This window comes from Emys orbicularis, chromosome 6 (assembly GCF_028017835.1).
Source record: "Emys orbicularis isolate rEmyOrb1 chromosome 6, rEmyOrb1.hap1, whole genome shotgun sequence".
NCBI classification, from domain to species: domain Eukaryota; kingdom Metazoa; phylum Chordata; order Testudines; family Emydidae; genus Emys; species Emys orbicularis.
The window spans coordinates 12,944,821-12,969,097 of record NC_088688.1 but is presented as its reverse complement, the minus strand read 5'-3'; the positions used below and the strand labels follow the sequence as shown (position 1 = coordinate 12,969,097).

General features: G+C 44.7%; 1 protein-coding gene and 1 pseudogene across 1 annotated transcript in view; one reads left to right on the top strand and one right to left on the bottom strand.

Annotated features, from left to right (window-relative positions):
• The window catches only part of ARK2C (arkadia (RNF111) C-terminal like ring finger ubiquitin ligase 2C), a 106,713-nt gene that overhangs the window by 7,503 nt on the left and 74,933 nt on the right, over positions 1-24,277 (bottom strand). The window contains exons 2-4 of the mRNA XM_065407037.1: positions 16,290-16,599; positions 12,157-12,282; positions 1,849-1,978 (exon numbers count right to left, since the gene is read on the bottom strand). Of these exons, the coding sequence (XP_065263109.1) occupies positions 1,849-1,978; positions 12,157-12,282; positions 16,290-16,599 (566 nt within the window). The remainder of the gene's footprint in view (positions 1-1,848; positions 1,979-12,156; positions 12,283-16,289; positions 16,600-24,277) is intronic.
• Positions 10,729-10,848, top strand: LOC135880719 (5S ribosomal RNA; annotated as a pseudogene).

Below are 24,277 nucleotides of genomic sequence, written 5' to 3'. Positions count from 1 at the left end.
AAATCTTTTTAAAGCGCAAAACTTCAGAGCAGACTGACAACTAGTTTGAGGCCCAAAATGAAGATTTCTTTTAAAACGTAGAAATCATAGAGTTTTTATTAATTAAATCTACTCTCAGGAAAAATACAATTGTGATTTTTTTTTATTTTGTGTACAGTATTGCCAACCCTAGGCATTCAAAAATCATGAGATCAGCTTAAAAATAATCAGCAATACATTTTGGGTTCTGTTTATTTGTCCTCTGGTTTTTAGCCATTTACATAGCATTTGAGTCACATTGTCAAGCTTTTCTTTGAAACCAGGAGCACTAGAAACTTACTTTAAAGAAAAAAATGAAAGCTTGGATTCTCACATAGTCACATGATTCCAGGAGCTTGGGACTTTAAGAAAAAAAAAAAAGCCAGACAAAACCCCCACCAAATATCACAAGACACAATAAAATTGCTAAGGTTGGCAACACTGTGGGTCAACATCCAAAACACAACATCCTGCTAGCAGGAGAGTATCACTAAGGCTATGTCTACACTAGCACTTTTGTCGATAAACCTTGTCAGTCAGGGGTGTGAAAAAACACACCCCTGAGCGACATAAGTTACACTGCTAGAAGCACTGGTGTGGATGGCGCTATGTTGGTGGGAGACGCTCTGCTGTCAACATAGCTACCGCCACTCATTGGGGTTGGGTTAATGATGCTGATGGGAGAGCTCTCTCCCATCGGCATAGAGCGGCCGCACGGGAGACCTTGCAGGGTACAGCTGCAGCGGTACACCTGTGCCACTGTGAAGTCTCTAGTGTAGACATAGCCAAAGTGAAACTGATCATCATCAGTGTCGAGTGAAGAGCAGAAAGTTAACAAACAGCCGAAAGGTTGTCGAGGATAATAGATTCCCAATCCCCATTAAAATCTCATCTTGATACAATCACACACAAACTGGAGAGTGGGGACTTCTCTTAAAGAGTCACAAATCAGGAGAGGGGCCCCAAAACAGCATTTGTTTTTGAGAGCAAGCTTTTTGGGGGGAGGATCTGACTGATGATTTTTGAACTCATACAATTAATACCACAAATGGTGAAAAGTGAATAATTGGTTTAGTTTTAACATACTGCAGGAGTTATATTGGTAACACCTCGTCAAAAAAATACCTGGGTGATCTTCATGCTGTTGGTCTCCTTTAAAATGCTACTAGGAATAGGCTTCAAAGATTTGTGTCAAGGATCCTTTTAAGTGGAAGGAGATACAGCAGGAAGGATTCTCAGAGACGCAGAGACTTTAAGGACAGAAGGGACCATCATGATCATCTAGATTCTAGTCTGATCTCCTAAAGTCCCTTTACACCACTCTGGCACTACAAAGGGATTAAATTACATTTAAATATACTTCAAGGCTGCTTTACATTGCCAGAATGGTGTAAACAGTGCTTAGTCTAAATGAGCATCAGGACCAATTACTCAAATTCTGCTCTCAGCTAAACCAGTATGAATCTGGAGAAACTCCATTGACTTCAATGGAGTTAATCTGGATTTACAGTGGTTTAGCTGGGAGCGGAATTTACCCTAATATCTACAGTGGTACAGTGTTCCATCTCTTTTCCATTCTGTCTAGATTTTGTGGGCCAGCTAGTGTAAAATCGGTGTAGCTCCACTGAAGGTAATAGAACTAATCCAATTTACTTTTCCTGCCCAACGAGTACAATGACGCAACCTTATCCTCTCAGGCAGACTCCCTCCCACAGCCAGAGATAAGTGGGACTCTTAGAAGACAGGTGATGGAAAGATAACAGCCTTTATTTTGACTGCCTTCTGGCAGACAATGCATACAACATTTCCAGGCAGAAGTGTTTCACTTACCATCTGCGTTGAGGATGTGTTTCTGGGGAAATGGTGCATTCTAGACGTAGCTAAATAATGTTGATAGTGCTGAGGAACTGGCCTGACCTGGAACTGGGCATGTGTCAGTCCAGCATCAACACTAAGATCCCTGTAAGAAAGAGACCAAAAATACATATATACAGAAAATATAAATCCAATCTTCCTTTTACATGCCTCACTTTATTTCTGAGCCCTTATACGCTGCCAGTTACAATTCATAGTATGCTCTCACATACCGTGCACGCAGTTCATTGGGTCCCATTCTCAGCTACAATGGTGCAAATCCAGAGTGATGCCACTGACATCGGTAGTTACTCCACATTTACAGCACTGCAGTAGAGCGGAACTAGGTCCGATTCTCCACGGTCTTGCTCTTTGTGCAAGTCACGTACACCTTGTCAAGGTGAGTGTAAAGTGGTGGCAAGAGTCATGATTTGCATATGTGCAAGGCAGTAGAGAAATAGGCCCACTGGCTTCATAGGTGGATGAATAAAAATTTAGTAGCCTTATTAGTCCTCCAGGATATGACGGGTAAGGCAATGTGAATCAACTGGTTCAGAACAGGCCAGATTTTGTTTTCGCTCACGCCAGTGTAAATCTGGAGTAATTCTACTGGCTATAGAATCTGCCTGTTCCACTTTATTTTTTTATTAATACTAATCATACTTTGCTTATATACTTTACAAACATAGGAGATGCCTCCCCCGCCACTAAAATGCAATCACTTCCAATGTGAAACAAAGCATCCGTTTAACAGAGTACAGCAACAGTGGCACAGGGAGAGAAGAACTGAAACTACAAGGAGAATTTTAGGTAGGCAGAATAATACCAAATTGGAATTAAGCCAGAACACCGCTAGGACTTGGTCAAATATGACTGTGGGAACTTTAACACCACCACATAGTCAAGCGCTGGAATTCACATAATATTCAAAACTGGCCCAGCCCATAGAACAGAACCCCTAACAGATCACAAAGGTAATGGTCCAATGCTGACGCAGAGTCCCACCTACAATGCTTTCTGCAGCACTTATGTAGTCATTGGAGTTTTACCATCCCAGGGATAAGCTCATCTACAATTGCTTGGCTTATGAGAGCACAGTGGTTCACAGCACAAAGCGAGATGGTACATACCTTACCCTAATCAGTCAGGTGCCCAAAGCCTCTGAACTGCAAAATTATTATTAAAAGAAAACAAAGACAAGGAAGCCATATATAGGAGGGGGCAAGGAATACATCTGAGGGGAATGGGGCAGAAAGTGGGCTGGAGTCATAAGGATAGAAGTTCATCAATTTTAAAGCCAGAAAAGACCATTAGATCATCTAGTCTGTTCATAGATTAGATCATCATCTAGTCAGACCTCCTGTGTGACACAGGCCAAAGAATTTAACCCAGCTACTCCTGTGTTGAGCCTAACCACTTGCGTTTGGCTAAAGCATCTCTTCCAGAAAGCATCTAATCTTGATCTGGAGACATCTAGAGATGGAGAATCCACCACTGTTGTAATCTCAGAAAAAAGACACAGTTTGTCTCAATGCATTTCTCATGCTTTCACCAGACAGAAATTTATGATCTCCATAAGCCCTCCAGCGGGGAGCCCCTCCTGTGCACGCACACACAGACACAAACCTGTGAGCTAAAACGTGCTGGCAAACCCCACCCTCTTGATTCCTGGAGTCCAAGGGCAGAGAGCTAGCACGTTATCTCCATCAGTAATTCAATTAACAGATCCCTTGGCTCTCCAGCAAGAGAAATCTCATAGCAAACAGTGCTTTGAATGTTGGTTACTTTATCAGAGTTACAAAAGCAGGCACTCTAATAACCACGGTATTAGCACTTGCCAAAGCGAAGCTAATGAGAACGGAGGGATTGCCTTTTCATTCCATCCTCAAACTTCCTTTTCCTTAAGTGGAGGAAGAGAGCAGCCAGCACTGAGGCTCGTTATGAGCTATCAAAACATTTCTTCAAGTGACTGTGGAAGCTGCTTTCCCGCAGCAGCGGATGACAGACATGAAGACACAGTCACTGTAGAAGTCTTTGGCAGCACTGCTGCTTGAAACATCCTGAGGGGAGGAGAGAACTCCAACGCCCACTCCTGCCATTCCTCTGGCCTATTCCTGCCCTTTGCTTGGCTGTACCATGCCTCCTGTCACGCGGGATCTCAAATGGAGCAGAGCTGCCAAGCCTCAGACCAGAAGAAGGCCCACAGAAGGATGCAAGGTGTTGCAGGAGGGAGACTGACATATGAGGAGAGATTTAAAAGCTGCCCCAGTAATACTTAATGTGGAAAAGAGAAGATTAAGAATTCAGAGTGAGAGAGAGAGAGGGAGAAGCAGTGTGGTCCAGTTGTCTATTCGTGGCTCTGCTGCTAGTTATTATGATAGACATACATAATAGCGGCATAGGTGTGCATAATGCTATACAGAGAAAGTAACGACTCTTTGCTTTCAAGGACCTTATTATAATCTAAGACCCCATTCCTACAATGGCATCCTGCATCGATGCCTAGCTCTACTGTCATCATGAACAGGTCTGACTACCAAAAGGAGGCTGTCAGACAACTCTCCAATACCAAATTCTACAGGCCACTTCCCTCAGTTCCCACTGAGGAATACACTAAGAAACTGCACCATCTACTCAGGACACTCCCTACACTAACACAGGAACAAATCAACATACCCTTAGAGCCCCGACCGGGGTTATTCTATCTACTACCCAAGATCCACAAACCCGGAAATCCTGGATGCCCCATCATCTCGGGCATCGGCACCCTCACGGAAGGACTGTCTGGATATGTGGACTCCCTACTCAGACCCTACACCACCAGCACTCCCAGCTATCTCCGTGACACCACTGATTTCCTGAGAAAACTACAATGCATTGGTGACCTTCCAGAAAACACCATCCTAGCCACCATGGATGTAGAGGTTCTCTACACAAACATCCCACACACAGATGGAATACAAGCTGTCAGGAACAGTATACCTGATGATGCCACAGCACAACTGGTTGCTGAGCTCTGTGACTTTATCCTCACACACAACTATTTCAAATTTGATGACAATATATACCTCCAGACCAGTGGCACCGCTATGGGCACCCGCATGGCCCCACAATATGCCAACATTTTTATGGCTGACCTGGAACAACGCTTCCTCAGCTCTCGTCCACTCATGCCCCTTCTCTACCTATGCTACATTGATGACATCTTCATCATCTGGACCCATGGGAAGGAGACTCTGGAAAAATTTCACCACGATTTCAACAGCTTCCACCCCACCATCAACCTCAGCCTGGACCAATCTACATGGGAGGTCCACTTCCTAGACACCACGGTGCAAATAAGTGACGGTCACGTTAACACCACTCTATACCGAAAAACCACCGACCGCTATGCCTACCTTCATGCCTCCAGCTTCCATCCCGGACACACCACACGATCCATTGTCTACAGCCAAGCGCTGCGGTACAACCGTATCTGCTCCAACCCCTCAGACAGAGACCAACACTTACAAAATCTTCACCAAGCATTCTCAAAACTACGATACCCGCATGAGGAAATAAGGAAACAGATCAACAGAGCCAGACGTGTACCCAGAAGCCTCCTACTGCAAGACAAGCCCAAGAAAGAAACCAACAGAACTCCACTGGCCATCACATACAGTCCCCAGCTAAAACCTCTCCAGCATATCATGATGGTGATCTACATCACCAGTGATCTACAACCCATCCTGGACAATGATCCCTCACTTTCACAGGCCTTGGGTGGCAGGCCAGTCCTCACCCACAGACAACCCGCCAACCTGAAGCATATTCTCACCAGTAACTACACACCGCACCATAGTAACTCTAACGCAGGAACCAATCCATGCAACAAACCTCGATGCCAACTCTGCCCACATATCTACACCAGCGACACTATCACAGGACCTAACCAGATCAGCCACACCATCACCGCTTCATTCACCTGCACGTCCACCAATGTAATATACGCTATCATATGCCAGCAATGCCCCTCTGCTATGTACATCGGCCAAACTGGACAGTCCCTACGTAAAAGGATAAATGGACACAAATCAGATATTAGGAATGGCAATATACAAAAACCTGTAGGAGAACACTTCAACCTCCCTGGACACACAACAGCAGATTTAAAGGTAGCCATCCTGCAGCAAAAAAACTTCAGTACCAGACTTCGAAGAGAAACTGCTGAGCTTCAGTTCATCTGCAAATTTGACACCATCAGCTCAGGATTAAACAAAGACTGTGAATGGCTAGCCAACTACAAAAGCAGTTTCTCCTCCCTTGGTGTTCACACCTCAACTGCTAGAAGAGGGCCTCATCCTCCCTGATTGAACTAACCTCGTTATCTCTAGCCTTACTCACTCTTGCTTGCATATTTATACCTGCCCCTGGAAATTTCCACTACATGCATCCAAAGAAGTGGGTATTCACCCACGAAAGCTCATGCTCCAATACGTCTGTTAGTCTATAAGGTGCCACAGGACTCTTTGCTGCTTTTACAGATCCAGACTAACATGGCTACCCCTTTGATACTTAGCTCTACTGTAGCCATTGGAACTTGGGGTTGGTGCAGGAGGTTGTTTGCATGGATGTCTTTGCAGGATCAGGGTCTAAGAAGAGACCATTAAGCCTCTCCTGTCTGTATATCTCAGGTTTTCCTACCTCCCCGTGGCTGTGGGCCCAACTGGCTAGGGGGTCTAGAAGTGTCAAGGAGAACGTCCGCTTTCATTTCTTTTAAAAACTAAGATCAATATTTTCAAATTTGGATGGCCAAAGTTAGGCACCCAAAACCAGACTTTGGCATCTACCTAAAAGTGGCCAGATTTTCAAAGATGCGGAGCACCCACGGCTCCATTTAGGGTGAGAGAAAATCGGGGTATTTACGCCTCTGCAAACCAAGTCACTATTATACAGGTGTCTAAATATGCATTTTAGGTGCCTACCATCAGCCACCGATTTCTAATTCTTTTCCTTGAATAGAGTGCTTTGAAACGCACACCACCGTGTACTGATTGCTAGGGCTGAGAGGGCCAAGCAGCAGGGCTCTGCTCCTGCAGCAGGAAGCTGAGAAAGTCAGCGGAGGCTCCATCTACACTATGAGCTTGGGGTGTGATTTCCTTGTTCGTGTACATGCACTTGCACTAGTGCTCATCAAGTCAGTGTGAATATAAATAGCAAGGTAGCCCCCGGTAGCCGCAGCAGCAGAGGGGCCGCACAGCTGAGCCACGCAGAGTAGATACCCACTGGTTTCACGTAGGTTTGTACTCGGCACAGCTCAGCCAGGCCTCCGTTACGACCCTGGCTACCCTGCTATTTATACTCATGCTAACTCAAGGAGTGCTAGCCCAAGTCTGCATACACCAGCAGGGAAATCACACCCCTCGCTTGTAGCACAGAGCCTGAGCTCAGCATGCGTGGTACATGGCCAGACAGGGTTAAACATCCTGCAGGATGAATGACTCAAATTCAACCCTTAAAGACATATGGGGAGATAATGTTTGTGGTTTTGTGTATTTACATATATATGGGTACAGGTTTCAGAGTGGTAGCCGTGTTAGTCTGTATCAGCAAAAACAACGAGGAGTCCTTGTGGCACTTTAGAGACTAACAAATTGATTTGGGCATAAACTGTCGTGGGTTAGAACCCACTTCATCAGATGCATGAAGTGAAAAATACAGGATCAGGTATAAATCCATGAAAGCTGATGCCCAAATACATTTGTTAGTCTCTAAGGTGCCACAAGGACTGCCTCCTTATATACGGGTAGTGGTCAAGAATGTACTCAACAGTCCCTGTCTATGCTGTATTCTGGTAATTCAGAGCGAAAAGAACATCCTAGCATTTAAATGAACTGTAAACGTGGGATATCTCTGTATTCATCTCTCTTTGAAGTGTATAGCAATTCACCTGTGAATGGTGGAAAAACAGGCAATTGCCTTATGTTAATCTGTGTGAATAATTAACAACAATGCTTAGAAAATGAGGGCCTATTGTTCCCCGAGGGACTCTAACCTGTCAAAGAAGGCCTGAATTGTATATAAAAGATGCTTGGGTCCCAATCTTTTTTATCTCGGATCTGCTTGATGCTTCAATGCAGGGGAAGCTTAAGCCACAAGATTGAGATCCCAGTGCTAACTGGACCGCCCTGAATATCATATTGGACATTGGACTATAATCTATGGACTAAAATCTAAAAGAACTCTTTGCAACTATAAAGCTTACCATCGCTGCTATGAATCTGAACCTCAAGTATTGAACTCATCTGTATGTATATTGATCTTTTAACCATACTCTCTCTCTTTCTTTTTTAATACATTTTAGTTTAGTTAATAAGAATTGGCTGTAAGCGTGTGTTTGGGTAAGATCTGGAATATTCATTAACCTGGTTGGTAATGTGTCCGATCCTTTGGAATTGGTAGAATTTTTTATATGATGAAATAAGTTTTTCATTAATCTTCATCATATCTGACTTGGGTAACTAGGTGGAGGCCTGAGGCTGGGTTACTTTAAAGGAACTGCGTTTTGGACTTCTGAATAACCAGTAAGATATAACAAAAGCTGTTTAGTGCTGGCTTGGTAAATCTAAGTATTGGAATATCCACCAGCTTTGGGGATTGTCTGCCCCATTCTTTGCAGTTCACCCTGGTTGAGTGACCTCAGCTGGCTCCCCCCGGGACCCCAGTCATAGCATGTATCCCAAAGAATCGTCTCACTAACCTTCCCTTAGACCCACATAGTGCATGGTGTTGTGAGAGGACTGAGTTACATGGAGAACAGCAAACAAACTGTTTCATGATAGGCCCACCCCAAGAGTGTTAAATCCCTTTCCCCCCACTACACCAATTATAATGTAAATTACTCTAGTGCCTAGAGGCCCCAAATGAGATCATGGCCCCACTCTGCTAGGAGCTGTACAAACACACACCGAGAAAAATCCCTGCCCAAAGATCTCACAGTCAAAATAGATAAAACATGGCAAAAGAAACAGAGGCCCACCAAGGTGAAGTTAATTGTCTAAGGTTATACAGCATGCGACTGGAAAAGTCAGATAGATTGGTGTCCTATTCATATGACAAGGCATCCTCAAGTGCACGTCACGTGTCTGCACAATTACACAATGTACACACGCAACTGCAGCACTATAATTGCATCACCAAATTAATCACACAATTGTGCACCTAACTTTAAAAAAAAAAAAATCACGCCCGCTACATGATGTTGCTTCACAGGCAGGAGGATCCCAACTAACAGACCACATTGGACGTTTTCTGCGCATTTTGAAATGAATAAATATGACAAGCTAGCTGGGGAAAGCAAAAACAACCACCACCAACATTCTAGCACAAGCCAGCATCGGCACAGCATTCTGATGCATGGACATCATAGATTGACATCTTGTTGCAATGCCTGTAGGACTCATCTCACTTGGAAATAATAACTGAAGGATTAGAGCCAGGATAAAGGTTAGATCGTACTCTCTAAATGCATATTCAGAAGACAATTTGAGTGACCAAAGGGACTGTTTTATGTTTTAATAAAGGTGTGGCTGTTGGAGATATCTGATCACTTTCAGCAATTCTACCCATCCCCTTTTCATGTAAAAATACACTCCCTTGCCTTCAAGTGAACGCAGTCTCCACTGATGTATTAATACGTTACAGGAATGTTTGTACATCTGTCACTGGATAGACTAGTACAAGCACCCTGAGGGGAGATGAGTCACCCAAAGGTATATATACACATATACTATATGATTTCCTGACAGCCACTCCTTCAGTTTTATAAGATTATTGAACAACCAAGGCAAAAATAGGAGGTCAAGTGGTGCTTTATAATGAGCATAATTAACACCACACACACACACACACACACACACACACACACACACACACACACAGAGACATACACACACAGAGCGCTAAATCTAAAGCACTTGTCAGCGCATAGAAACGGGGCCAAATTCTGCTCTCGTTGGTTTCAATAATGGGAATGCTCGAGATAAAGAGACAGAAGAATCAGGCCATATGTATACTGAACTTCAACGGTTCCAAAGTCACAAATTAGGAAATGCCAGGATTCAAGTTGTCTATGCAACCTTAATTCGTCCCCCTTGTGCATATGCATTATGATCCAGTCTTTAATTACATGACCACATGCTATTTTTTCTACAGCAGCCCCACCACATTCAGTGCGCAGAATGGACTATGCTCACTTATTGAGCAGCTATTCAATAATTTGTTTTTCCCTCATCGTTCAATGTAGACACATGCCTTTTTCACTGCACACTATTCAAACCGTGTCCTGACAATAGAATGATTAATTTCCTGGTGGGCTTTTCTGTCATTCTCGTTGCTACAGTAGCCGAGCACTTCACACGTATTAATTTATTTCTTTATTTTCAGAACACCCCCAGGAGAGGAGGGGTGCTATTATCCCCATTTTACAGATGGGGAACTGAAGTACAGAGAGATCAAAGTCAAAAGTATCTACTAGTTTTGGGTGCCCAATCTGAGACATCTAGAACCTGATGTTTCAGAGTACTTAGCATTACACAGCTCTGTATCTGTTCCAAGCACAGCTCCCCTTGACTTCAGTTTCAGCTGTGAGTATTCAGCACTTCCACAAATCAGACCCCAGGCTCTCAAATCAGGAACCCAGAAAATGAGGAACACACAATTCCTGTGAAAAGTTTGGTTTAAATGAATTGCCTCCCACTGCACAATAACACGGTGACAGAGGCAAGGACAGAATCCAGATCTGGGCAGCATTCAACTGCCTTAACCAAGAGATCCACCTTTCTCTTCCTGCAATCCCTGCCTCATCCACTACACACCTTCCAAGGCCGTAACAGATAGAATGCACCTGATCCTGTCTGATCTCAGAAGCTAAACTAACCCTGGGCCTGGCTAGTACTTGGATGAGAGACCACCTGGGAATCCCAGGTGCTATAGGCAGCTTTTCTTCTATTTCCAGTCCCTTATCCAATCACACCTCTGGGCAGCATCCACTGACTCCCTGGATGCCTTTGAGGAGCAGTGGGTACCGTCTGGGGCTCTCTGCTCAGTGTCCTCTTCTGGACACCGAAGTTTTGTCCTATGACCTGCACTCCCACTCCAGTTTTTTTCATTTGCTGTCCCCTGCATTTACTTGTGGCCTGGGACCGCTGGCCCCTCCCGCTGGGGTGGGGGGTTGCCTTTAGTCGTGGGCGAGCTTAGGCCTGCAATCTCCCAGGCACACAATAGATACACACCTTCCAACTGCTGCAACCAAAGTCATAGGAGTTCTACAGATTACAACCTCCTTCCCTACACAGCCCTGATTCATCCCCAGAGCATCACCCTCCTGTGCACTGAATGAGGCAGGAGTCCGGCCGAATAAATAGTACGTGATCATGTCACTAAAGACTGTCTCGTAATGCGTACGCACAAGGGGATAAAATTAAGACATGCAATCTTAATTCTGGCATTTCCCAACTTTTGGGTGCCTGATTTTGCAACTTTCATAATGTGCCGCTGACATCGTTTTGGGTGTCATTTCCTTGGGTCTTAAAAAAAGGAAACTGAAACAAAAACAACAGAAATTCCATTATGTGCTGTCATATTGACACCCACACTCATTGAATTGCAGCCACTTCTGCAATGGAGCATGGCAGCTGTTTAACAGCACATGGCAACTTTAAACCACCAGTTAGGAGCAGAAGTGAAGAATTTCTGGGCTAGATTCTCTAGCTCAATGTGCCTTAGCTCTGCTGGCCTCTATCCTTCCCTCTCCATAGGCCCTCCAGTGCAGACCACGAAGAGAGGAATCCCAGAACACAATGCAGTAGGGAACTAGAGACAGCTAGGACCGTTGAGAGCAGCCTCCAGTCTGCTCTAGTTTGACTAGAGGCTAAGGCAGAGAATCGGGATGCTGTAACTGGCTCCATGACAGTCTGCTGCACCCAGCATATACTGTATGCAGCAGAAAATCTGCCCCACTAGATGTAACTAAAACTGCAGGCGGCATATAAATAGGGAAATGTAATTACCCGAGCTGGGGTCTGGTTGGGCCTCTGGGGTTAACGCCCCTACTTGCTATACAAGTGCAAAGTTTTATCATATTGTGAAAAGTGTCATGGGAACATTATCATTAATTTATTATAGCGAGTCAAAGTATAAACATTTTCCCATAATACCCAGGGGCCATGATCTTTAATGACCACGGTTGCTTATGGCTTTGGTTTTATGCCTCATCCAAAACACCAGGGGAAATGAAAGACTTACCAGTCTGTGCCTTCAGCTAGATACCTGGGCTGGGGCCCCATGGGTTGAGGAGTTTGCAGTTGGTGGCCGAAGTCAAAGCCTGGGTGTAACCGATGAGGTTGAACAGACATGCGCTCCTGAGTCCGCCTGCAGGGGTGAGCACAAGGGCAAGCGTGTTTAGAGGTGAGAAGGACATGGCCAAATGCTGTCAGAAGGGTAAGATATGGGCAGATTGCTAGGTAAAACTTTGTGTACCTAGAGCTCCCTCACCAAACACATCTTCCTTCCTTTCTTTAAAATAGAGGGGGGAAAGATATTGCTCTTCTGTGGAATTTTATTTTTATATCACACCCTAAGCACATAATAGTAAATAAGGCAAGAAAACAGCAGCAATTTAAATGGTCACACTTTTAAGGGGTGACAGACAAGACACGCAAGGGATGAGAGGGATGGGCAGCAGAGGCAGAGCGGTGATGGGACTTGCCCAAGATCACATGGAAGGTCAGCGGCAGAGCCAGGAGTAGAATCCAGGTCACCTCAGTCCCTTTCCAGCACTTTATCCAAACTTACTCCGTTTACAAGCAAAAACAAAAGTAAGTTATTTTTGAGCATCAGCACCACAAACAGCCTCAAAGCTGTAAGTCAAAAGATATACTTACTGGCTATGGGTAAGTCAATCATAATACAGAATCTGCAAGCCTAATTCAGCACCCAGTTATACCCTCTGTATCCATCCTTGTCTCCACATTCAACTTACTAACCTGTTGTTATGAATGGGGTTCCACAGGAGTCTCCACAAATGGTAACTAGGAGAAGACTTGGGCCCTGCCCCTGGAATTTAGTCAACAGGTAGTAGCAGCTGAGTGTGGCAGTTGGGCCAAGCAATCCACCATCTGTGCAGTCTCCTTCATACAGCCAATGAAATTGTGGCATGCAAATTAGCTGTAAATAGGGTTGCCAACTTTGGTTGGCGGTATTCCTGGAGGTTTCATCGGATGACATAATCTTTAATTAAAGATTAATCTTTAATTCCGGGAGACGCCAGGAAAATCCTGGAGGGTTGGCAACCCTAAGTAAATCTGGCAGTGATTGGTTGAGTTATCTCTGATATCACAGTGGTCTAGGACTCCAGGCAATGCATAGATATATGCCTTATTGTAGCTGTACATCCCAGGGGTGGAGTTTGTAAAGTCAAAATGGCTGAACACTTAAAAATTGGACGGTAACAGACTGTGAATTCCAGTGACGATTCAACCTGGTGACAGTCTAAACAAAAAAGAGCTCTCAACCTGCTTGTAGCTGTATCCATCACTTCACACTGACTCTGACGTTCTAGGCTTCAGAATAACAATCCTGGAATTTTATTATATTGCTTCTCTTGATGATATGCCAGAATAGACCCCAGCTTGCTCTCCTTTAGTTGTTTTGTCTTTGCAGGGCTAAGAGAAGAAGGAGGTAGTACAAGCAGTGTCTAAGGGCTGGTCTACTCACAGCTCTTGACTACTTTAAATGCATCCACACTATGGGGTTGCTGTGCTTTAACAATATCGGTTTCTAAACTGATATCGTTAGAGAGAGACAAAAACTGTGTGTAAACAAGACCTAAAGTACGCAGATGAGGCTCTGAACATACAAAGGGTCAAACCTGTGTGCTCAGTTGTTACGTAGTCAAACTCCCATTGACGCTGATGGGGTGAGTGAGGTACAAGTACACTGCATACATTGATACTGATGGCAGTTTGCCTGAGCAAAGACTGAGTAAATCTAAGTAAAGAACTCTGGATATGGCCCAAATGGAGTTAATCTGCTGAGTAAATAGGTTCCATTTTGCACAGAGTCACAATAGAACCCACACGCTGCAAGACATAAACCAGATTCTCCTTATTAAGGGTTTGAAAGAAACTTTCCCTGTAAACAGGCTATTCCACAGCTGCCAGCAACAGAGATTCTTGCAGTTTCCTCTGGTACTAGCTGTTTCCCTGAACAGGATGTTGGACTAGATGAGCGCTTCTTGACCTTTTCCATACTGGGACCCCCTGAGAACTCCCTCCCATATAGCTGGCATCACCCATGTAACATTGTGAGAAAGGCATAGGGGTTGTGAACCTATTACCTGATTTGTGAATCCCCCAGGAGCCCATGACCACAAAGTCAACAACCCATTGACTAGATGTACCACTGATCTGATCGTCTGAGGACATTTTTATGTAGAACTGCACTGGATGGTTTCAGAAGAGTGCAGTGTACGACTAAGTAATAAACATATCATCATTACCCTAGCCACAAATATATTTGCTACTGATCATTACACCCACTTAAAGAACTGACCCATGCAAAACAAAACAAGCACAAGAAGAGTATAAGAAAACACCTTTAACAAGGAAAACATATGGAAAGGAGGAACCTTCACTCTGCAGCAATCCTTCCAAACACAGCATTATTGCAAAGTTTCATGCTTTAATTCTTGATCCATTAGTATAACCCACAAATGGTTTCCATATGTTTTCAAATAGGTCTCCCCGTCCTATATTTTATACAAACCACTCTCTCAAGAAATGCAGTCAGGGTAAGGCCTGACGTCAGTTTCCATCTCTGTTGAATTAAAATTATTCTCTTTGCAGTCATCCATCCAGTGTGAAGCCAAGTTGCCTACCTGGACAAAATGTTCTTCAAATCAGAAGCATCATTTACTCTGCATTCAGCTGGATTATAGCATCAAGCCTGCACCCAGAATGATGATCCTCTGCCTTCCCATAATATTCACATATAAGTGAACAGACCCAGAATATGTGATAAAGTCTCCTATAAGGTTGTGAAACCTCCCGCAAACATTTATATATCTCATACAAACTACCCATTTTCTCTGTTGCCCAGTATAGATTACGTACAGTTTTAAAACTGTCATCCTGATTCTCCTGTCATTTACAGCAGTACTTCCAATGACTTCAGGTGAGTTACACTAGTGAGAGAGAAGACTCTGTCTTAGTACTTTTAAATTCATGTCCCCAACTAGTCTTATAATTAAGAAGCCAAATGTTTTCCCCATTACCTTTGTGTAACTTTCACCTATTCTGATCTCCCATGTGCTTTTAGGACCCACCACTAAACATACATATATATATATATATTATATTCTTAATGAGTTTCCTTCACGCATCTGAGTTTTCTGAGCTTTATGGGCACATCACTCAGGTGTTTTCTGTAAGGAATCACTCAATGATTTTTTCATACATAGTCACAACTGTGAACTCCACTATTGCTGGAACTTTTTTTAAGTTGGAAAAAAAAAATTAGTGGCTTATTTTCAGAAGAGCTGAGCAGCTACATATCCCATTCTATCTAGGTGGTTGTACTGCAATTGCATAGGTGCAACAGAAGTTGAAAATCTGCTCTGCAGACTCTCTTCCTCTTGATGATACCTCACCCTGAAAGACGCACAGACAGCTTTGGTGCTGGCTGAATCTGTGGCAAGGACAGTTAGAAACCAAATGTCATAGGAAGTGAGTGAAAGGCGGGGCCCCAGGATACAGGGCCGGCTCTACCATTTTTGCCACCCCAAGCAAAAAAAAAAAAAGCCGCTCGGACTGCTGCCCGAACTGCCGAAGCAAAAAAAAGAAAAGAAAAAAAAAGCCGCTCAAACTGTGCCGCCCCAAGAATGGACGGAATGCCGCCCCTTAGCATGTGCCGCCCCAGGCACGTGCTTCCTCCGCTGGTGCCTGGAGCCGGCCCTGCCAGGCTATCATTTGTTCAGAACCACTTTTCAGACCCTAAGAGGACAGGGGCATCCCTCCATTCTAACCTCAGAAGGTCTCATGGACTTCTGCATCTGAAAATCAGGCCGGGGTATCTATCCCCTCCAGCAGGTCAGATGTGTGTAGAATGTGCTTTGACATCCAACAAGTCAACTTTGACATCAACTTTGTTTTACTGCGCTCCATGAACAGGACCTGGAGCCAAACTCAGCCCTGATTTAAATGTGTGTGAGCCCCATTGATGACACTGGTGTCAGCCCCAGCTACCCTAGGGCTGAGCTTGTATTGTTATGTCTCGAATGTAAGAAGAGACATCGCCCTTGAGAGCCATGGGCTGGCTGGGGTGGGTTAGTTCAGGGCTTGCAGCTGGCTGCCCTATTTCTTGGTGGAAAGGTCACTCACCTGGGATGAGGCATGAGCCTGCGGTGCTGGGCCTCGAGGAGCTGCTGCTGGAGGAGGTATTGCTGGTGTAGCGCCTGAGGTAGGAAGGAGGGTCCTGTCACATCCTGAAACGGCAGGGCTGGCAGAGGTGGTAGGGGCTGGTGTAGTGGGCCGTTATGCTGGTGAGCTGTCGCCATGTGAGGGTTCAGCCCTGGCTGTGGCTGGACAGGGTGAGGGAGAGGGAAGTCAGCTGAGATCTGAGGTTGGGGGCCCAGATGGAAGTGCCGGCAGGAGGTAGCATGAGGGTGCTGAGACCTTTGAAAAGGAGCACCTGCAAAAGAAAATCAAGTCTATCAGAGAGGTATGCAAATACTGCCACAAAGGCAATAGGACTTCCTCTAGAATACCCATCAGGAACAAAGCCTCATAGATGTCTTCCATCTCTTCGAATTAATGATCAAAGTCATCTGTATGCCCGTGACCACATTTCCAAACATGCCTCCACAAAAGCCAGCAGTTGCATTACGTGTGCACAAGCTGGGTAGCTGCATTAAACCAGACATGAAATCTTTAAAGCATATAAACCTTCCTGCTTTCGCACAAAAGCCAGCCACAAACTCCCAGGAGTGAGGAAGAAATGTTACGTGTCCCCCAATGCCATCATTGTCCAGGGTGGAAGCTTTACACTTTTTTCTGAAGCCTCTTGCATTGGCTGCTAGCTGAGACAAGATCCTGGATTACATGGGCCAGTGGGCTGATTGAGCACATAAATACCTATTTCCTTAGAACTTTTGCATTCATAACAGATGCCATCTTGGCTGGCATACTAGGGATTGAACATGCATGCTACACACCCACTGAAAAAACATCCTCATGTAGGAAATTAAAAGACAGCAATATCATCATACAAACTACTTATTCTCAGTGTGTATCATACTACAAGATGAGTGTTTGTAATAAATCTCAGAGGTTTATTAGAATAAATCTTCCGGTACAGATCAAAGCCGAAAATGTAGAATCTCTTATCCTCTAAGCCTAAGGCCATCTCTTTTGTTCGGCACAAGTGAAACCTTATATCAAAGACATCCAGCTTTGTTTGTTTCATCTTGGGAGGCCTGGTTCTCATATAGCCTTTCAGTAACATTTGCAAGATCTTTCCTAAACTAACAATAAACCAGGTGCTACCTGCTAGAGGCCCATGTCCCTCTCACTCAAACAGACCCCGCGAGTTCAATTCCCTTCTCTACCACAGACTTCCCTGTGACATTGCACTCTATATGATTTTATGAAAATATGCTGATGAGTGTGAATATAATGTAACTAAAATATGCTTCATGCAAAAGGTCTCTTGTAAGGTATCATTACAAAGCTTATAATCTACTGAGTGTGGTCATCCTATTTGTATAAATGTATCACTCTTGTATCTGAAACTAGAAATATAAAATATAACTCTGAGGTCCTATTGTAGTTATGCAAAGTGTGGGCCATTAATGATGGTTTGAAATCTTGATGGCTCCCATCAACCAGGACAATTGACTGTGGATGGCTCTGTTTGCTTGCAGGCCTTCCTGTGAATCAGGCTGGGAGGAATGAAGGATTGGGGTCTCACAGGACGTGTGACCATGTCACCTGGTACTGAAATCCATCTTAAACCTGGTGCTTTTCCATTTAGAAGGAGGGGTGGGGACCCAGAGAGACAAAAGATTCCCGCCTTGTGCCAAAGCTATATAAGGGTGTGGAACAGAACAAAGGGGGTTGCAATCATGAGAAATCCCCTAGCTACCACCTGAGCTGGAACAAGGGCTGTACCAGGGGAAAGGATTGTGCCCAGACTAGGAAGGCGTCCAGTCTGTGATAGAAGTTTATTGAAACATCTGAGGGTGAGGTTTTATCTGTATTCAGTTTTCTTACCGTATTAGGCATAGACTTGCGTGTTTTATTTTATTTTGCTTGGTAATTCACTTTGTTCTGTCTGTTATTACTTGGAACCAAAAGTAAATCCTACTTTTTGTATTTAATAAAATCACTTTTTACTTATTAATTAACCCAGAGTATGCATTAATACCTGAGGGGGGGGGGGGGCAAACAGCTGTGCATATCTATCAGTGTTATAGAGGACGAACAATTTATGAGTTTATCCTGTATAAGCTTTATACAGGGTAAAACGGATTTATTTGGGGTTTGGACCCCCTTGGGAGCTGGGCATCTGAGTGTTAGAGACAGGAACACTTCTTAAGCTGTTTTCAGTTAAGCCTGCAGCGTTTAGGGGACATGGTTTAGACCTGGGTCTGGGTTTGCAGCAGGCTAGCGTGTCTGGCTCAAACCAAGCAGGGCACTGAAGTCCCAAGCTGCCAGGGGAAACAGGCTCAGGGGTAGCCTCAGCACATCAGTTGGCAGTTCCCAAGGGGTTTTCTGTGATCCAACCGGTCACAGTATTTTACCTTGAGCAAGTCACTCAGAGCCTGTCTACATGGGATGTTAGTGCACAGCAAGTCAGAGTGTTAATCTACAGTGCCCTGGCTGTCGCCAAATGGGAGTAGGTCAGAATTCACTACAGAACTGTTAGCATACTGTGCCCCATAGGACATTACTGCATGACAAACTAGTGCACGGTAAATTCATGCTCTGGTTTGCCTCACACTAAAGTTCCATGTGGGACAAGCCCTAAGTTTCTCTTTGTCTCAGTCCCCATCTGTAAAATGGGTATAATAGCATTTCCCTACCAGTGGTTTTGTAAGCGCATTAAATATTGTGAGATGCTCAAACACTACTGTACTGTGGGCCATATAAGTATCAGAGACAAAAAATAATCATTTGCACTTCTGTGGTGCTTTCCTTTAGAGTGTCTCAAACATTACATGAATCTGGCCTCACAACACCCCCGTGTAGGTAGGTGGTATTATCCCTGTTGCCAACTCTTATGAATCTCATGATATTTCGTATTTTTCTTCTGTGGCGTAGTGGTATAAAAAGAAGTGGGTAAGCTGAACTCCATATGTCCCAAATGAGACATGGGTTAAAACTCTGTTTACCCAAATTTTCCCCTCAACCCCATGACTGTTTTTGTCAAGACCTGGCTCCTGGAGTCAAGTTATTTCACAAAAATCTCATCTTAAAACCTTCAGAATGTGACTCAACTACACCCAAACGGCTCAGCACCCAAAAAGGAAAGCAAAAGAACCCCAGATTTATCAGTTTTTTTAAAAAAGTTTCATGATCTTTAAACAATTTCATGGTTTTTAGTGCTTGACTCATATTTTAATGCTTGGGTTTGACAGTATCAGATTCACTTTATAGACAGGTAAAATGAGGCATATGGAAGTTAAGTGACTTGCCCAGGGCCACACAGAAACCTACTGGCAGAGCCACAATTAGGACCGAGGTAATGAATTAGCATCCCTTTGGCAAAAGAGTCCATTACGAATTAAGAGCACGCAGTACCTCACTACAATTCTTTACAACTCTCCACTCTAACTTTTCTCCCATATCAAGACAGATTTCATTATGCGCCACACTGAGACTAGCCCTTACGTGGATGTATAGTGATTGCACACTGAGCCCCAGCCCCGCCCCTGTCCCCCATCTGCATACACCAGGCAATACAGTCCCTGTGATCAGTAGAGCACAGGGATTTCTCCGTCTGTGACCCCTTGGGTGCAGAAAGGTCTGAAGGTGGAGCCATAGTTGATGGTGTAATATACTGCTCCGTCTGATGGAGTGTATCAGTGATCACAATGCGCTGGGCACTCTAGGAGAAATTCTGCTCCCTGAGGCCCAGCATTCCTTCAAGAACTCCCTCTAGGATGGTGCATCTCCAAACACGCTCAACATGGGGCCATGCATATAATGTTAGTGCACTGGATCAAGATTACTTCTTACTGCAAGTCATTAGCATCATATACTCCACCACCAGCCATCCACACCCCATTTGTGTGTGAAATAGGATTGCTTCTCAAGAGGCATTTAAATAAATAGACACCCACTTATCTCTTGAAAATACAATCACCATTCTTTCTGGACAAAACTCTCCTTTCAAAACTCCTCTGAGAGAGAGTCAGTTAATCTACTTCCTACAGCACGCAGCCTGGAGACAGACAGCATGCCATACAGCACACACATTGGAGACAAGTGGAGGTTGCTTTCGAATGCTTTGTTCATTACGTACTTACTGTATATTGGACTGCACAAAACATAACCCTGCAACTAGAACAATGCCCACAACGAAGCCAAAAAACACAGGAAATTTACCCAAGTTGAAGTTTTCTTACAAACTCAAATCTCTGACCAGGTGTGGAAGCCGCTTGAGAGAAGCAGGGTCCAGTTTGGAGTGAACTTGGGACGATGTTATGGTCTCGAACCGGAAGTGTATTATTTATTGTACTGGGCGCCAACAATTAGCATGGTGCTTTGAATACACAGTAAAGTTCAGCCTAATGTGCAAAGCTGAGAAGTGGCTCCAAACTCCCCTAGAAAGCAGGGTGCTCCTATGCCAGGGCTGTGTTTTGGGGCCATCTTAGGTCAGACAAAGGCAAAGCAGTTTGGCCATCTATTCATTGGGGTGCCTCTACAAGTCGGAAGAGGTGGAAGAATTATACAGAGGATATCTTTGAAATTTGTGGTTTTGCATGAATTTGTCCATGAAATTGGTCCTTGAAACCAAGCCACAAGCTGGTGATTTCTAGTGGAGAGGAAGGCCATAAACACAGGCCGATTGAAACTAAGGGGATGTCTACACTCGGAGCTGGGATTGGGATTCCCAGCGTGTGTAGACATACTAGTGATAGCTCTCTGCGAGCTAGTACACTAAAAGCAGAGTGTAACTGGGGAAGGTGAGCAGGTCAGCAGGTGAGCAGCAAAGCCAGCTCCTCTGATAACAAACCTGCCTGAACACCATGGGTATGTATTCGGCACAACAAGCACCTGCCGCTGCTCGCTGCTGCCTGTGCTCCCGAGGCTACACGAGTACTCTAGTGTGCTAGCTCCAAGCAGAGACATACCCTAAAACAACTGATTGAACACACAAACCGCCAACTTTTGAACAATTCCGTGTATAACCCGATCGTACACAGGTTCTGATGAGCTCACTCACTGGAAATGGTTGAATAAAGACATTCACACATTGGGAGTCTAATGAAACTGGATGATTTGTCCACAGCTTGGGGGCTCCATTACAAAAGTTTCACACTGCTCTGGGGCAGAATATTACACTATGCATTTTCATCTCTGATGAAGATACTCTCCATTAGACCTGGGCCAATATTGGCTAGCTGCATGCGGGAACATTCATTAAGATAAAAGCCACAAACTTGCTTTGACGGAATTCGTGACTTTTTTTTTAAATTCCTTTCCTACAAGCGGTGCGTGTGGTTGTGAGGATGTCTCAGGAAAGACAGAAACTTTGTGAAATACATCTGCAGGCCTGTGGTTTCAAAGGAAGTCTTAGCACAGCCATCTTGAAATCTCTGTCACCTCTCTCTTTCTGTTGTGGTCATCCAGACAGAAGCAGAAATAATACCAGTACAATGCAACTGACCAACCACACATCACAAAGAGCAAATAGTTGCTGAAAATCACACAGGATGAAATCTGTTAACTAGGGTAAACCCATAGTACCTCCGCTGACATCAACGGAACAGAATTATCCTGGATTTACCCCGATGTAACTGAGATCAGAATCTGGCCCTGCAGAACCATTCCTTTACTGAATTTAATGAAAGATTTCTCAGGGTAAAGTGCACAGGATTGGGGGGGAGGGATAGCTCAGTGGTTTGAGCATTGGCCTGCTAAACCCACAGTTGTGAGTTCAACCCTTGAGGGGGCTACTTAGGGATCTGGGGCAAAAATCAGTACTTGGTCCTGCTAGCAAAGGCAGGGGGCTGGACTCAATGACCTTTCAAGGTCCCTTCCAGTTCTATGAGATAGGTATATCTCCATATATTAAGCCCTATGGTATTTACTCCAGTAACATTTATTCTTTTCTTTTTGCTCAGCCCATATTTCAGTCCCAGGTCAGATTTGCATTGGCACATAAAGTCACTGCCCATGAGAGATTCTGGGTCAAATGAGAACTTGATCTATTTATTTCAACAGTCCTTTGTTTAGACAGTAATATCTGGCACAGCAGAGAGAAATCCATAACTAAAGATCTGTCCAGAGACACCACACTGGCTCAGTGTTTGTTCTCCCTGTAATGATGGCCAGGGTGCCACTTTCACTTTCCAGAGCAGCTCTTGAGTTTGTAGGACATTTCTGCGGCAAAGATGATGACGCTGGAAATGTGCACATCACATTCAAAAGCCACTAATTGCATCCTTCCTGTGCCAGGCTCTGCATAACCTGCCTGCAGCAGGAATTTGCAAAAAGGCAATGTAGTTCTAGGATTGAAGAGGGGAGATGGAGATTCAGATACTCCCTTTGTCAAGTCACAGAGGGCCTCAAGTTTCGATCTCCATGTGAACGGGAGATCTGAGCCCCTGACTGGACCAACCACAATCGACTTTATTTTTCCATTAATGCACTTTGATCTCCGGACAGGTAAGCAGATAGCTTACCAGTGAGAAGCTAATAGCTCAAAGGACTGGTCTCTGCATTAATAGCTGTTTTCTTAGGGCCTGCTCCAAAGCCAATTCAAAGACTCCCACTGACTTCAATGGCCTTTGGATCAGATCCTTATTCTCCACTCTCCAGACGAACAGGGAAAGAGAGCGTGTTAGCATGGTAACGCGCACACTTCGACCACCGAGTGATGAAGTGTTTTTGCTGTTCCTGCTGAGGGCTTTTGACCCCAAGCAAATCTGGAAAAACAGCACATGCCCCTCCTTTCTCTACCAGCGAGGTGGATTCAAAAGCCACCAGGGCAACCCCTCAGTGTGTCCAGTTTATTTATGTGCCTCCCTAAATTGGAACTTCTAGCTCTTCCCTGAGGTTCCGGATTATTAATGATTTATTTGTGCTCTCTCTGTCTCTCTCTCAATATCCATTTTCCCCTTTTGCCGCTTACCTGTACTTTCCCATCCGACTATGATATTTAAATAGTAACTTGAAGGGATATTGGACCAGCCACCCAGAGAGGGACCCTACTGAAAACAATACCCAGCTGCTGTGTCAGCGGAGGAGATAACATATCACAACTCAGCCAGAGAAACCAGTTCCCACTGAGCACCGTGAGGATCGGCAATCTCAGGGGCTAGGCTTGCATAAAATTCTCCTGCCGGTATGTCGCTTGGCAGCATAATGGTTTGACTCTCTATCTTCTCCCCTTCATTTCCTGGCTGTCCCTTTGTGATTGATCACATTCAGTCTCCCAATCATTCTGCACTGACTCAGTGGTTGTCACAAAGTCCTCAACGTGTCCTACCTAACCCTCTCCAACGTCAGATGGCAGGCTACATCCTGCGCTGGGTTACGCCTGTGTGACTGCATGGAAGCCAATGTGGCAATTTCGCCCTGTGCTAGCTCTGGCTGATGTAGAATGGACAAAACACAAAGGTTTGGGATGGCTCAGGAAAATTGCCCTGCGTCTAACTGCTTGTCCAAATGATTAACAGAGAGGAAGGATGGTCCTGTGGTTATAGCAGTAGCCTAAGGCTTGTCTAAGCAAACAGTCAGTTTGCAGCAAGCTGGGGTGTCACTCTACCCTGCATTAGCGTGCCCCACATTAAGTGTCTGCTGCCACACACCAACAGTCTCCTAGGGTGCTTTGATCTACCCCATTTCAAAGCAGGGCAGATCAAAGGGCACTAGGGAATTTTTTGTGCAGCATGGTCCACACAGACACTCAATGCGGGGCACGCCAGTGCGGGGTAGATTGATGCCCCAGCTTGCTGCCAACTGAGGCCTGGTCTGCACTTAAAAGTTAGGTGACTATAGCTCTGGCAGTCAGGGGTGTGAAATTCACACCTCTGAGCCCCATAGCTATGTCAAGCTAACCCCCAGCGTAGATGCACGTGGTCGACAAAAGACTGTTTCCTTTGCGCTAGCTACTGCCACGTAGGGAGGTGGATTGCCTA